Raw genomic sequence first — 17,221 nt, 5'->3', positions numbered from 1 at the left:
TTTTAAGGAAAAAGAAAAGTTTAAATATTTTTTGTTCTTTTGAAGACCCCTAAGAAATAATAAAATATTGATCTTTACAAATAATTAAGACTTTTCAAAAAAGAACGTATAAACTAAAACTGGACCCAGTTGACACTGACAGTATAATAAGGCTTACGGGTGTTTTTCTGGAAAGGTAAGGGGCAATTTATACTTCTACCACCAGCAGGTATGCCTTGGTAACTCTTTTGTTTCCTATCATATAAGCAAAAGCAGTATTAAAATGTTGTTTTTATTAAGAAATATTTCTTCTGAATCTATATCCCATTTAATGGAAAGATGTGATGAAGCAAATAAAATGATGGAAAAGTAATCCTTTTGAAGTAGGAGTATTAAATAGAAAAGGTATTAAAAATTATTAATGGAACAATCCCTTGTATGCAGAAAAAGAGTTAACAAAACAGGCCTGAAACATCTATCCCACCACCCTAAAAAATAAAGCTGATTTTCTATATCAAAACTGTGAAAACAATGTGGTTTATGTTTAATATAAACCACCTAAGTTCATTTCCTTCACGGAGTCCTAGATTCTGGTATTTGCCAAGTAGAGGAAACTTACAAAACTGACACTACCATCTACCCCACCAACGCTCTGCACACACCACTGGGGTCAATTAAACTTTACTTGGTAGCTAACACTGTTTCAACTAATTGCTGGAGGAATTAAGGCAAGTCCTGTGCTACTCAACTGGAAAATAACTCTTGGAAGTAAAAAAGAGTTTTGTAACAATTTGCTACATTATTTATAGAAAATAAATATACACATTTATTTCTATGCTGAATTTATTTATAGATTTTTGAGCAGCTGTTACACAACATGGATGCACAGCCAAATGCTCTGCCATTAACAGGGATTTGCAATTTAGTCTGTATTTTTATTGAAATATAATTCACACACCATAAAATTCACCATTTTAAAGTGTAGAGTTCAGAGAGCTTTAGTATGGATGACCATCACTATGATCTAATGCCAGAACATTTTCATTAACCTAAAAGAAACCCTAAACTCATTTGCTATCAATTCCCCATTTCCCTGAACCTCTGGCAACTACTAGTCTATGGCCCCTTAAAAAATTTTTTTCAGGGAGCATAACTAACTCAGTGATTTGAGCACATGACTCTTGATCTCTGGGCCATGAGCTGGAGCCCCATAGAAACTACTTTAAAAATTATAATAGGTGTGCCTGGGTGGTTCAGTGGGTTAAAGCCTCTACCTTCCACTCTGGTCATGATCCCAGGGTTCTGGGATCCAGCCCCACTTCGGGCTCTCTGCTCAGCAGGGAGCCTGCTTCCCCCCCACCCATCTCTCTCTCTGCCTGCCTCTCTGCCTACTTGTGATCTCTGTCAAATAAATAAATAAAATCTTTAAAAAAAAATTATAATAAAGAAATTCTTTTCAAGAGTGTTGCATTTCCTGGTGTCATGAAATATTCACAAAATAACTATATACCAATCCACTACAAAAATGATCTACTTAATTCTCTATTAAGAAATTCAGATTTGGTCAATATTTTGTTATTAGAAATAAAGTGATAAACCACATATAAAGTGATACACCAAATCTTTGAGTCAAAATATTTACTTAACATATACCTCCAACAGTCAAAGAATCTTAATGTTTTTTTTTTTTTTAAGATTTTATTTATTTATTTGACAGACAGAGATCACAAGTAGGCAGAGAGGCAGGCAGAGAGAGAAAGGAGGAAGCAGGCTCCCTGCCGAGCAGAGAGCCCGATGTGGGGCTCGATCCCAGGACTCTGGGATCATGACCTGAGCCGAAGGCAGAGGCTTTAACCCACTGAGCCACCCAGGTGCCCCCCAACAGTCAAAGAATCTTAAGGTTTTTATACTCAGTAACTAAATCCCTCCCAGAAACAGAGTAACCAATTTTCATCAGTGCCAGGAGTTATAAAATACTCAATGTAACTTCACTTTCACTCATTGGGTATTTTTAAATCTTTGTCAATACATTAAGAAAATAATAATAAAAAAATAAAAAGATTTAGTTTGTCTCTGATTACCAATAAAAGATTATTTAAATATCTAGCTGTCAGCCCTAAAAAATGTCTGCCTCATGAGTAAAAAGAAAGCATAGAACTGTAACTTAAGATTCTTAAGAGAAGTGCTATAGGAAGCAAAACATTTTTTCTCTCAAAAAGAAAAATAAAATCGGGGCGCCTGGGTGGCTCAGTGGGTTAAAGCCTCTGCCTTCGGCTCAGGTCATGATCCCAGGGTCCTGGGATCGAGCCCCGCATCGGGCTCTCTGCTCAGCGGGGAGCCTGCTTCCTCCTCTCTCTGCCTGCCTCTCCGCCTACTTGTGATCTCTGTCAAATAAATAAATAGAATCTTTAAAAAAAAAAAAAAAAAGAAAAATAAAATCAACAAATAATTAGCAAATAAAGTAATGCTACACAAAGCAAGGATTTTTTTTAATATTTTATTTATTAATTGACAGAGACACAGCGGGAGAGGAACACAAGCAGGGGTAGTGGGAGAGGGAGAAGCAGGCTTCCCGCTGAGCAGGGAGCCCAACGCGGGGCTCGATCCCAGGACCCTGGGATCATGACCCGAGCCGAAGGCAGACACTTAATGACTGAGCCATCCAGGTGCCCCCAAAGCAAGGATTTTAAGAAAAATAAAAGCAACAAATAATTAGCAAATAAAGTAATGCTACACAAAGCAAGGATTTCAGCTACATCATATAACACAGATTAAGAGGTTTCCTTCAAAGTTACTCTCTACAATTAATCTTACCCTCATGAATCTTTGATTTTCTTTTTTTTTTTTTTAAGATTTTATTTATTTATTTGACAGAGAGATCACAAGTAGGCAGAGAGTCAGGCAGAGAGAGAGAGGGGGAAGCAGGCTCTCCGCTCAGCAGGGATGCTGAGGTGGATGTGGGGCTCGATCCCAGGACCCTGAGACCATGACCTGAGCCGAAGGCAGCGGCTTAATCCACTGAGCCACCCAGGCACCCCTGAATCTTTGATTTTCTAATAAAGTTTGGGTTACCAAGTTCAATTGGTTTAAAAGGAACCATTTAAGAGGTATTTGGCTGGATCAGTTGGAGGACAATGTAACTCTTGGTCTTGGGGCTTTGAGTTCGAGCCCCATGATGGGTACTGAGATCACTTAAATAAATAAAACTAAAAAAAAAAAAAAAAAAAAAAAAAGTAAGCTATTTACTTAAGCTTTTTCCATGGAAATTCCAGACTACATTTGCGCCATAGAAGTCTAAACCCAGAAAGGGGCACCTAACTGGCTCAGTCAATGGAGCATGCTAGTCTTGATTTCGGGGTTCTGAGTTCAAGCTCCACACTGAGTCCAGGGACTACTTAAAAATTTTTTTAAAAACTTAAGAAAAAAAATCTAGGGTGCCTGGGTGGCTCAGCCACTTAAGCGTCTGCCTCCCACTGAGGTCATAATCCAGGGGTCCTGGAATCGAGTCCCATATCCAGCTCCATGCTTGGTGCAGAGCCTGCTTCTCCCTCTACCTGCTGCTCCCCCTGCTTCTGCTATCTCTGTCAAATGAATAAATAAAGTCTTTAAAAAAAAACCACTGTACCCACGAAACAAAGAGCAACCAAACATCTATGGTCCATAATGTTTGCCACAGGTTAGTTATCACAGCAAAAAAGGGAAACAACCTAAATGTCTAATGATGGAATGTCTAGTGTCCAAAAAGAATAGTTAAGTCTGGCATAGCTGTAATGAAATACTATGCATTTTTTTTAAAAGATTTTATTTATTTATTTGACAGACAGAGATCACAAGTAGTAGGCAGAGAGGTAGATAGAGAGGAGGAAGCAGGCTCCCCGTGGAGCAGAGAGTCCAATGTGGGGCTCCATCCCAGGACGCTGGGCCTGAGCCAAAGGCAGAGGCTTTAACCCACTGAGCCACCCAGGTGCCTGGTACATTTTTAATAATATCAAAAAGACTCAAATATAAGAGTCAGGAAAACGTCATAGAAAAAAAAAAAAAGATGCTTACTAATCAGGAGAAACATAAATAAATAAATAAATCCCAAAGTAGGTTAGTGATATAAAGCCAAGAGTCTAAAATAAAATGTCTTGGAATCTGCTCCTACAAAGCTAAGAGTTTAACAATATAAACCCTCAAAAGTCTAAGAGGAAAACAAATCCAAAATGAAGCAATTCTGAAAAATACTTGTCCTGGACTCTTCAAAAATGTATCATGACACTGACATTTTTGTCATTTGGGAATCTTAAAAGGAAATTACAGCCATAAAAACCAAATTCAATGTGCTATCAGTGATTGAATAGATTACAAAGTTATAAAGGACACTACTAAGGAACAGGAGAAATTTCAATATAGACTGTATATTAGGTAACATATAGGCAATACCACACTTCATTGTGCTTTGCTTTACTGGGTTTCACAGATACTGCATTTCTTACAAATACAAGGATTTTCGCAACCCTGCATGGAGCAAGTCTATTGGCATCATTTTTTTCAATAGCATTTGCTCACTTTGTGTATGTGTCACATCTTAATAACTGTCACAGTATATCAAATTTTTTCATTATTCCATTTGTTAGGATCATCCATTACCAGTGATCTTTAATGTCAATATTGTAATTGTTTCAGGTGTGACATGAACCACACCCATAAAAGACTGCAAACTTACCCAGTAAATGTTATGTGTGTTCTTACTGCTCCAAAGACCAGATGTTCTCCTATCTTTCTCTCTCTTTGGGTGTCTCCCTACTCCGAGACACAACAATATTGAAATCAGGCCAATAAACTACCCTTCAATGGCTTCTAAGTGTTCAAGTCAAAGATAAAAACTTGTACCTCTCACTATAAATAAAAAGCAATTAATGATTAAACTTAGTGAGGAAGGTATGCCAAAAGCTGAGACAGACTGAAAGCTAGGGCCTCTTACACAGGACATGAGCCACGTTGTGACTGCAAAGGAAAAAGTCCTTGAAGTGCTACTCTAGTGAACACACGAATATGGAAACAAAACATTACAGGGGCGCCTGGGTTGCTCAGCAGTTAAGCGTCTGGCTCAGGTCAGGATCCTTGGGCCCTGGGACTGAGCTCCCCTTTGACAGGAAACCTGGTTCTCCCTCCAGCCCTTCTCGTGCTCTCTCTCAAATAAATAAATAAAATCTTTTTTAAAAAATTTCTAATTACTGCTGATATGATGTTTCAGTGGCCTTGAGAGATCAAACTAGCTAGCCTCAACATTCCCTTACGCCAAAACCTGGAGCAAGGGCTTAACTCTCTTCAACTCTATAAAGCCTAAGAGAGGTGAGGAAGCTGCAGAATAAAAGTCTGAAACTAGCCAAGGCTAGGTCATCAGGTTTAAGAAAAGAAGCCATCTCTACAATAAAAAGTACAGGGTGAAGCAGCAAGTGCTTCTACGGGAACAACTACAATATCATTTTTAGGATATCAGTTAGCAAGTGGTAAAAACAACACTGTATCTTGATTTAATTTAACCTGTAATGGTCCATAGGGGGGAAAAATATGGAACAGGGGCACCTGGGTGGCTCAGTACGTTAGGGGTCTGCCTTCAGCTCAGGTCGTGGTCCCAGGATGCTGAGATCAAGCCCCGTATCAGGCTCCTTGCTCAGCGGGGAGCCTGCTTTTTTCCCTCTGTCTGCTGCTCCCCCTGCTTGACTTCTTCCCCCCACAACCCATGACAAATACTTAAAAACAAAAAATCTTAAAAAAAAAAAAAACAAGAAAAGCTAGAGAGAGAAATTTTAATGAGAAGCTAGCATCATGCCTACTCAATTCCTATGTAGCTCTAGGGCCTGAGCATCTCTGCTCTAAGTGTGATTCTAATGTTTAAAGATATAAACACACCATTATTATCATGGATGAAGGTTTTATTTTTTTTTAAAGATTTTATTTATTTATTTGACAGACAGAGATCACAAGTAGGCAGAAGCAGGCAGAGAAAGAGGTAGGGAAGCAGGCTCCCCGCTGAGCAGAGAGCCCGACTCGGGGCTCGATCCCAGGACCCTGGAATCATGACCTGAGCTGAAGGCAGAGGCTTTAACCCACTGAGCCACCCAGGCACCCCTGGATAAAGGTTTTAAATTCTTTTTTTCCTGCCATCTTTCTTTTTTGTAATTTCAAAATAGCATAAATATTTAATTAACACGTATGTTTGCAAAATATGCACTAGTCATTACATACACTGTACAAAACTGTTTACCTAAAACTGCATATAATATACAGCACCTTATAACAATTTAAAAGTATTTTAGGGCACCTAGGTAGCTCTACAGGTTAAGCATCCGACACTTGGTCCTGGAATCAAGCTCTGCATCAGGCTTGCACTTAGTGGAGAGTCTGCTTGTCCCTCTTCTTCTATCCCTCCCCCTTTTCTCTTTGTCTCGCAAATAAATAAATTTTTAAAGAGAGAGATAAAAGTATTTTCAAGAGAAATTTTGATTACACAAGAAGTCTACACTTAGAAATTAAATCCCTATGATACCACTCTTATAAATCACTTGTATTATTCTTGACATCTGAGAGTCAGTCTGTCAATAAATACTTGATTACCCAAAATGTACCAAGACAACCCTACCTTCGGCTAGACAATCAGGGTAAACAAAACAATCCCTGAAGTGTTCTAAAACACCAAAACAAACAAAAAAGAATGAGTAAACAGCTAAAAAGGAAAAACACAATGCTGTCAAGAAAGAATTAATAAAGAGAGCCCACTTTAGATAAGGCAGTGAGGAAAGAGGTCACATTTCAGTTGATTCCAGCCACACAAACAGGGAAAAGAGCATCCTGAATTCCATTAGAAGGTTTAACTAACAACGTTCTCAGCAAGGATAGATTATTAAAAATTCCGCTTGTAGGGCACCTGGGTGGCTCAGTTGGTTGGGCTACTGCCTTCAGCTCAGGTCATGATCCCAGAGTCCCGGGATGGAGTCCCACATCAGGCTCCCTGCTCAGCAAGGAGTCTGATTCTCTCTCTGACCTTCTCCCCTCTCATGCTCTCTCTCACTATCTCTCTCTCAAATAAATAAATAAAATTTAAAAAAAAAAAATTCCACTTATAGCATAAAAGGGATACAGTGTCAGACTAAAATCCTCCAATTATCAGTTGTGCAATCTTACACAAACTACTTAACATCTCTTGGCCAGTTTTTTCACCTAAAAAATGGTAATAGTGCTATGAGAATCCAAATGCTTATGACTATGATCATGATTATGAAATATGAGACAGTACAGTGTTCAACAATTTGTCCATTCCCTCAAAACTGTTTTTAAGTGATTTCAAAAGCTACCTGTAAAAAATAGTTAAATATTTCCCAATGCCTGGATTTAACTTTAAAGCCTGCAGTGGAAAAAATACTAATCTTATGCCTTGCCTATTGTTTTAGGTCCTTCTTTCCCTCCTTCATTAAATAACTATTATTAGCTTAGTTTGTGGCCAGGAATTATGACACTACAGGTGCTAAGACAGTGTAATGCTAAGCAAAGTAAGTCAGAGAAAGACAAATACCATATGATTTCACTCATATGCGGAATTTAAGAAAAAACGAAGGGGAAAAAAGAGACAAACCAAAAAACAGACTCTAACTACAAAGAACAGATGATTGGGAGGGGGGTATGAATGGGTGAAATAGGTGAAGGGGATTAGTAAGAGCACACTTATTTTTATGAACACTGAGTAAGATACACAACTGTTGAATGACTATACTGTACACACATAACTAATATAACACTGTATGTTAACTATACTGGAATTAAAGTAAATTTAATTTAAAAAAAAGAAGAACATAGGTGTTAGGATTACATAATGTAGAACAAGACAAAACCCTGCCCTCATGGAACTTACAAATTCTCATGCAGAGAAAGACATACAAATTAAAACAGTAAATGCTAAGAAAAAATAAACTGAGAAAGGATACTATAAGTGATGCTGCAGAGGGGATGACTGTATCAAGATAAAACTACTTCTCTGAGGGGCACCAGGGTGGCTCAGTGGGTTAAGCCTCTGCTCATGATCCTGGGGTCCTGGGATCTAGCCCTGCATCGGGCTCTCTGCTTGGCAGGAAGCCTGCTTCCCCCACCCCCTGCCTGCCTCTCTGCTTATGTGTGATCTCTGTCAAATAAATAAATAAAATCTTTGGGAAAAAAAGAAGAAACTACTTCTCTGAGAAGATAACATCTTAGCAAAAGGTGAGTAAAATGGAACAAGGCCTAAAATCTTAAAAAATCACACAACTAAGCTGTGGGGCCAAAAACAGATGTTTTAAATTGTCTTTGTAGCCAGTTCCCCAACCCTAAAATAGTTCCATGATACCAACCAATAATACAGTAAATGGGCACATTTTATTACTAACAGAGATAAAAGGAATCAATACAATAATCAACTAAGGAACTTTTATATCAAATCCAGTGTAAAGACTAAGGATGAACATCAAGAACTTTGTTGTGGGAAAACTGAAAGGAATGGCATGTTAATATGGCAAGAGGTTTCATGACTATTATTGACAAGTATTTTTAAGTAAATGGAGAGATATACCACATTCATGGAATAGAAAAGTCAGTATTGTGAAGATGTCAATATTCCCCCCAATGACCTCTACACTCAAGGCAATTTCAATCGAAAGCCCAGCAGAATTTTTTTTAATTGATAAGTCGATTTTAAAATCAGTAAAAATAATCTGAAACTAATAGAACATTGTACATTAACTATACTAAAATTGAGAAATAAACGAATGGATAGATAAAATAAGTAAGGATATACAAGACAACAATACCCAGAACAATAAAAAAAAAAAAAAAAACAGGTGATACTACCTAATTTCAAACTTTAGCATAAAGTAATTAAGAAAGTAGAGCATTGGTGTGGGGCAGACTGGCTCAGTCTGTAGAGCAGGCAACTCTTGATCTCAGGGTTATAAATTTAAGCCCAATGTTGGGTGTAGAGATTACTTAAAAATAAAATCTTTAAGGGGCGAGTGGGCAGCCCAGTCAGTTATGCATCTGTCTTTGGTTAAGGGGCTTCCTGATGAGCCAGGAAGCTTGCTTCTCCCTCTCTATTCAGTAGCTCCCCCCACCCTGCTCTCACATGCTCACTCTAATAAATAAAATCTAAAATAAAATAAAATAAAATCTTTTAAAAAAAGGTACTGGTATAATGGACACACAGATCAATGAAACAAAAAATAGTGCAGATTTTCCCCCCCAAGATTTTTGATAAAGATAAAAGATTAAAAAAGGAGAAATCATCTTTTCAATTACTTGTGCTTAAACAAATGGGTATCTGTATGGAAAAAAAATGAACTGTTATCTCATATCATACTCAAAATGGACCACAGCTATAAATTTAAAAAAGAAACTATAAAATGTCTCAAGAAAACACAAGAAAAACTTGCTACCTTGGGAGAGGCAGAAATTTCATACAAGGATCCAAAAAGCACAAGTCAGAAAAGGAAAAAAAAAAAAGATAAATTATACTTCACTTCTGCTATCTGAAGAACACTAATAAAATTTGAAAGCAAGCCACAGACTGGGAGAAATTATCATAAAACAGACCTGTATCCAGATGTTTTAAATCAGTAAGATAAACCTCCCAATTAAAAAACAGGCAAAAAATTTCAACAGACACTTCATAAGAGGTATAAAAATAGCCAAAAAGCACATGAAAAGTTGCTAATCATTAGTAGTTAGTAAAATAAAAGTTTAAACTAACCACAAGAAGTTCCCATACTCGCTAGAATATCCAAAAGACTAAAAATATCAAGTGTTGGTGAAGGTATGGAACAGCTAACCTAGAACTCTCTCCCACTCATTGCTGGTAGGAATGTGAAACAGTACAACCATTTTGGAACATAATTTGGCAGTTTCTTATAAAGCTGAAAATTCAGCCATTTACCCCTAAACATTACCCAAGCCACATGAAAACATAATGTTTACAAGAAGCCTTTACACAAATGTTCATTTGTGTAAAACTTTATTCAAAATTGCCAACAGTTAGAAACAACTTGAACACTGACCGACCCTTAAATCACTGGCCAAACTGTGATTATGTCCACATAATAGAATAAAACTCAGCCATAAAAAGGAACAAAATACTGATACAATAGTATGGATGAAATCGCATAAATATTATCCTAAGCAAAAGAAATCAAACAGGTGGCACCTTGGTGGCTCAGTCAATTAAGTGTCTGCCTTCAACTCAGGTCATGATCCCAGAGTCCTGGGATCAAGCCCCAAGTCAGGCTACCTGCTCAGCTAGGAGTCTGCCTGTCCCTCTCCCTCTGCCCTGCTCATGCTCTCTCTTTCAAATAAATAAATAAAATCTTAAAAAAAGAAAAGAAGGAAGGAACACAAAAGAGTATGTACTATTTCAGTTATATGAAATAACTAGAAAAAACAAAACTAATTTACAGGAGTGCAGAAAGATGAGCAGCTATCTAGGACAGGGTTAAGGGGTGGAGAATAACTGCAAGAGAACATAAAGGAACTTTTTTGGATGATGAAAATGTTCTCTACTTGACTGTGATTCTAAGTTACATAGTACATTCACTTGTTGAAACTCATTGAGTTTTATATTTAAAATTGGGTGCAGGGGCGCCTGGGTGGCTCAGTGGGTCAAGCCTCTGCCTTTGGCTCAGGTCATGATCCCAGGGTCCTAGGATCGAGCCCCGCATTGGGCTCTCTGCTCAGCAGGGAGCCTGCCTCCTCCTCTCTCTCTGCCTACCTCTCTGCCTGCTTGTGATCTCTGTCAAATTAAATAAAATCTTAAAAAAAAAAAAATTGGGGACATTTTGGGGCATCTGGGTGGCTCAGTCAGTTAAACGGCTGCCTTCAGCTCAGGTCATGATCCCAGGATCTTGGGATCGAGCCCCAGGTCAGGCTCCCTGCTCTGAGGAGAGCCTGCTTCTCCCTCTCCCTCTGCCTGCCCCTCTGCCTAACTGTGTTCTCTCTGTCAAATAAAGTCTTCAAAAAAATAAAGTAAAATAACGTAAAATTGAGTGCATTTTAATTCATGAAAATTAGGCATTTATCAATCTCATGAAGAGGTTGGGCATTACTTTTAGCTGTATTTCTGCTGAAACCATAGCATCAAAGCTCGATTCTCTTGAATTTCCAGAAATTCTGTAAACAACCTAATAATACATAACAAATCCAGTTCCGCTAAAACTTTAAAAAAAAGCATTTATAAAGTTGATTATAATGTCACTCATCCATTATTTAAATATAAAATTTTCCTTTGCATATAATAGATACAGTCAGCTGAATGAAAATCGTAATAGAAAACTTTTCTAAGATTCAAGTATGAATCAATACACTGAAGTCTGAAGTATGACTCCTGCCTCCTGGAGATACACAAAAATTCCTTATTTATATTCAATGAATATTTATTCAACACCTACTTACCCATATGCCAAAACAGTATGAACTGTACAAGGAAAGACAGAAGTTCAGAACAGAGAGAAGTCCATTTGCAACTGTACAGAAGGATGATGAGATGTTTAAAACTTACGTTGTTAGCAAGAACGCCCCATCACCACATCTTTCCAGAGCCTTTCGTGCAGGAGGTTTTGCTGCAAATTCTACAAAACCTTTTCCTGTAGCTCTACCACGATCATCCACAACCACAACGGCTTTCTCTACAGGACCAAACTGGGAAAATGCTTGCTCTAGCAGCTCATTGGAAACAACCGGCGAAAGGTTCTTGACAGTTAGGGCTGCTCCATGTGTAGCAAAACGAATTCGGAGAGGTCTGCTCTTCAAAATGGTGCCATCCAGCTCTGCTTTTGCAATTTCAGCCAGTGTTCTGGATTCCTTTTTAGAAGGAAAAATCACTTTTTAAAGATGATAGTAACACAATTAATTTTAAATAGCAGTTTTTAGGGAGAAGAGCTGGGTAGCTTTTGGAAATGGCAGATAGGGTCACTTTGTTTTTGTGTCATTTGATTTTGGTATCACATGCATTGTACTAATTATTTAAAAATAAGTATGTTTAAATACCCCAATGTCCCAAGTCATCACTAAAAGATTATCTATTCAGAAATTACCAGCTATTAAATATTTGAAGCAATCTTTTTTAAATCTCCTACATATATTAAAAGAAAATAATTACTTTTTGAGACCAAGCACCCGTTACTGGAAGCTATTACTGAAAACAGAATAATTTCCCATATACTCCATGTTTTTGTATTTACATCTTAATAAAACATCTCACCCCTCCAATGCCAGAAAATCCCCTTTCCTTTTTATTTCTTTCTTATATCATCTATGAAAACTCCTATCAGATGTTAATAACCACTTCTGAAATACTTTCATGGACTACACATTTCTCCATTATATTGAGAGGAGAAAACATGCACATTCATGGGCCATGTGTTCTCCCCATTATAGGGAAAAATCAAGTGCACGTGCATTTATATAAACTAGAAAATACATTCATTGCTGAAACCACTAGGGAACTTCCTTCTTGAAGAATTCAAAGCTGGTATAGAATATAGACATCTAAACATAATCAACCAACTGGAAGTTCAATATAGGTATGTTCTTTTTCTTTGTGTTGTGAGAACTCTCCAGAGAGAACTGAAAGAAGTTTTATATGCATCTGTAAGAGAACAAATATACTGTCTTATGAAAAAAGTCTTAACATCACAATAGATCCTTATTCAATACCTAAAATATTAATGACAGCTTTAAATTACTGCATTAATGCAAAAATCTATCTACAGAACTAATTTTACAAAGACAAATGAATCTAACCTTTTCACAGATTTTCAAAATAGCTATTTCTCAAAATTACTCTTGGGGGGCCTAACCAGCTAAGTCAGTAGAGCATGTGACTTGATCTCTGGGTTTTAAGTTCAAGCCACACCTTGGGTATAGAGATTACTTAAAAATAAAATTTCAGGGGCACCTGGATGGCTCAGTCAGTTAAGCATCTGCCTTCTGCTCAAGTCATGATCCCAATGTCCTGGAATCAAGCCCAGCGACAGGCTCCCTGCTCAATGGGGGGCCTGCTTCTCCCTCTCCCTCTGCTCCACTCCCACTACTCTCTCAAATAAGTAAATAAAAACTTTAAAAAAATAATTAAAAAGTAAATAAACAAAATTTCAAAAGTAATAAATAGAAATTACTCTTAAAAAAATTTTTAGGGGCGCCTGGGTGGCTCAGTGGGTTAAAGCCTCTGCCTTCAGCTCAGGTCATGATCCCAGGGTCCTGCGATAGAGCCCCGCATCAGGCTCTCTGCTCAGCAGGGAGCCTGCTTCCTCCTCTCTCTGCCTGCTTCTCTGCCTACTTGTGATCTCTGTCTGTCAAATAAATAAATAAAATCTTAAAAAAAAAAAAAAAGCTGGGTTCCCAGACTTAAAAAATAATAATAATAATAATAATAATAAATAAATGAAATAAATAAAACTGAAAAGTGCTTCCAGAGGGCATCTCCTGCTCAGATTCAGTCAAGTATATTCACAACATCATATATTATTTCCCCAAGAGAAGCAGGAAGTCCCAATTTTTATGTTAAATCAAGTAATTTTTTTTACAGTTAGCAATGAATTAAATTACTTTTGGGCCAAATAAAATGTTTATGCCGTCATGAATTTCAAAGCCATAATCCTTCTTCAAAATTTATACTTTTCATTAAATAATTCTACATCAGGATTTCTCACCTTCAGCAGTCTTGACATTATGGACAAGATAATTCTTGTTGTGGGGAGCTGTCCTGTGCATTACAGGAGGTTTAAGCCAGTAGAACAACCCCCACTTTTGACAATGAAAAATGTCTCCAGACACTATCAAATGTCCCCCGGGAAACAAAACCACCCCATTTAAGAACTACTGCTATAAATGTGTACTAAAGTTATCTGTAAAATCAACTAAAATTATGTGTTTGAAATGAAACCAAAGATTTCTTTACTTCATACCACAGAATAATGATAACAAGGTAAATTTTACTAAGTAGGTACTATATGCTAGCCATTCATTATTTCATATAATATGTATATAAATACACACCTACACAATTAGCTTCCATTATCCTCATCAACAACCTTACAAAGTGTGTTGTTAATATCCCCTCTTCACATATGGGGAAATAAGCCTAGCAGGTTGAAGTAACTCACCCCCAGATCCATACATAATTCATACTACCAATACACTATAAATTCCTCCTTCCAACTAGTGTCCCAGCATCACTTTGCATAAAAAGTAAAATTACAGGTTTTCAACTTAAAAGGAATATTAAAAATAACAAGAAACTGACTACCCCAAGATAGAGATTGCTTGAATTAGGATCTCATGATGTCCACTGGACCCTTTCAAAAGGCTCTTTCCAAAGACCAGATCTTTTTATTGTTTGCTAGTGATTAAAATTGACCACTGCCAACAGTACTAAATTAATAAGTACAAAGAAATCCACTGATGCAAAATGGAAACAGTCTTCAAGTCAATCAACAGAAAGTTGGCTGGGTAACTGGCAGTCCACTCATACTGTGAAATACAATATAGTCATTAAAAATCAATCTAATGACATGAGAAGATGTCAAAGAGATATTAAATGAAAACCTCAAATCAGAGCAAAATGTGTACAGTACGGTTTGATATGGAAAAACCATAAAAAAGTTTAACAGTCATTACATTTAATGTGTTAGGGGACAACCTTTCACTGGAATTAAAACTTTAATAAGAAAACTTCCCTGAACTAAAAGAGCACTTGAAATTATATGCTGGACAGGCCAGTAAGGAGATTCTACAACATCTTCTCTAGTATTTGACATTCTGTAAGAAGTACACAGCATTTCATTATTAAAAACAAACCCAAGGGGAGAGGGTTTAGTCCCCAGTGGCTAAATTAATGTAAATTCAGTAGATTTTTAACTCTTTATTTACAATAGTGGTTCTCAAATCTTAGCAAGCATAAGAATAACATGGAGGGCTAATTAAAACGCAAGACTGTTGGGGCGCCTGGGTGGCTCAGTGGGTTGAGGCCTCTGCCTTCGGCTAGGGTCATGATCCCAGGGTCCTGGGATCGAGCCCCGCATAGGGCTCTCTGCTCGGCCGGGAGCCTGCTTCCTCCTCTCTCTCTCTCTGCCTGCCACTTGTGATCTCTACCTGTCAAATAAAATAAATAAAATCTTAAAAAAAACAAAAACAAAAACAAAAAAAACGCAAGACTGTTGGGGCACCTGGGTGGCTCAGTGGATTAAGCCTCTGCCTTCGGCTCAGTTCATGATCTCAGGGTCTTGGAATTGAGACCCACAGAGACCGTACATCCCCTTATCCCCTCATCAGGCTCTCTGCTCAGCAGGCAGCCTGCTTCCCCCTCTCTCTCTGCCTGCCTCTGTGCCTACTTGTGATCTCTGTCTGTCAAATAAATAAATAAATAAAATATTTAAAAGGAAAACAAAAACAAAAACAAGATTGTTGGGTCCCAACCCCACAACTTGATTCAGTAGATCTAATCTAGGGTAGGGTATCAGAATTTGCATTTCTAACAAATCCCAGTTAACGATTTTTGGGTCTAAGGTCAGCATTGCTAGCATGAATGATAGGGAAAATAATGTAAGTGCACTAGAGAGAGATGAATCTGCTGGAAAGGACCCACACTTTTGTGAATCACCACTCCAGAAATCTGGTTTTAGTACTAAACTAAAAGTAGGGGAGGGAGGAGATAAAAGCAGAAACAGAGTTCAGGTCAAACTAATAACCAGTTTTAACTACATTAAACTATCTTTAAAATGCACCACTGGGACTCCTGGCAGAGCCAGTCTGAGAACGATGTGGCTCTTAATCTCAGTCAGGGTCCGCAGTTCGAACCCCTCACCGGGTGTAGAGATCACTTAAATAAACAAATTTTTTTAAAAATGCACTACAACTGGGGCGCCTGGGTGGCTCAGTGGGTTAAGCCTCTGCCTTTGGCTCAGGTCATGATCCCAGGGTCCTGGGATCGAGCCCCGCATCAGGCTCCAGAGAGCCTGCTTCCCCTTCTCTCTCTACCTGCCTCTCTGCCTACTTGTGATCTTTCTCTCTGTCAAATAAATAAATAAAATCTTTAAAAAAAAAAAAAATGCACTACAACTTCTCAGTTTAGCGAATCTAATGTCAGTAACCAGTCAAATCCTAAAAAAGAATTTTTTGGGTCTAAAATTCCACAAAATGTATCTAAAATAAACAATTTCAACCCTAATGTACCGTGGATTCATAATATGGATTAGGACCTTATGAGGAAATGCCACTTCAATTCTTTTTCCTCACAGTTACATTCTAGCAATGCGGACCCTGCACCATCTCCAAAATATTGTCTCACCTCATCAATCAACCAAAAAACTACAACCACCAATGTAAGAAAATTTAATTTTAAAGATTAATTGCTGAACAAGTAAAAAAATATACCTAAAAATATAAATCAAATAAAATTACATCACTATTATAGGGCCACTACACCACCACCACACACTAGAGCCACTACACCATTACTTACATTCAAATCAGGTATACACTATGATTTCCCTAAGTAGAAAAAGATACATAATCGCTCAGAAATGTTTAAGGCTTTTATTTTTTTTTAAGATTTTATTTATTTATTTATTTGTCAGAGAGAGAGAGAGAGAGAGAGAGCAAGCACACAAGCAGACAGAATGGCAGGCAGAGGCAGAGAGAGAAGCAGGCTCCCTGCTGAGCAAGGAGCCCGATGTGGGACTCGATCCCAGGACCCTGGGATCATGACCTGAGCCGAAGGCAGCCACTTAACCCACTGAGCCACCCAGGCGTCCCTGTTTAAGGCTTTTAAATGTACCTGTTAATCACAGAGCTCAGATTAAACAGTAAAGTTATCCATAAAGTCAAACCTTGTAAGCTAAATTCTCATTTCCCAATGACTTATTTTTAACATGCCTACACAAAAAAAAACCGCATGATACGTTTGGAGGAGCGTATCCGGAAGAAGAAGCAGACAAGAGCAGTCCTCACCTCCCCATTTCATAATCCCACACTTTTTATTCTTTTTCAAGAAACTAAAAGCAAATATCCATTAGCCACATGTGGCTATTTAAGAATAAATAAAATTTAAAGTTTAAATTCTCCAGCACAACTGCCACATTTCAAGTGCTCAACAGTCACATGTGGCTAGTAACTACTACACTGGACAGCACATACACATAGCATTTCCATCACTGCAGAAGTTCTATCGGACAGGGCTAATACACTA

At 37.8% G+C, this 17,221-nt stretch overlaps 1 protein-coding gene across 1 annotated transcript in view; it reads right to left on the bottom strand.

Annotated features, from left to right (window-relative positions):
- Nucleotides 1-17,221, bottom strand: part of LOC111159878 (paraspeckle component 1) — a 71,537-nt gene that overhangs the window by 51,904 nt on the left and 2,412 nt on the right. Inside the window, exon 2 of the mRNA XM_022522530.1 lies at nucleotides 11,534-11,835. Coding sequence (XP_022378238.1) covers nucleotides 11,534-11,835 — 302 coding nt within the window. The remainder of the gene's footprint in view (nucleotides 1-11,533; nucleotides 11,836-17,221) is intronic.

Source organism: Enhydra lutris, unplaced genomic scaffold, assembly GCF_002288905.1.
Source record: "Enhydra lutris kenyoni isolate GAN:26980312 unplaced genomic scaffold, ASM228890v2 scaffoldscaffold71, whole genome shotgun sequence".
In the NCBI taxonomy this organism is placed as follows: domain Eukaryota; kingdom Metazoa; phylum Chordata; class Mammalia; order Carnivora; family Mustelidae; genus Enhydra; species Enhydra lutris.
Note: the sequence above shows the minus strand (reverse complement) of the source record. Positions and strands in the feature narration are given on the sequence as shown.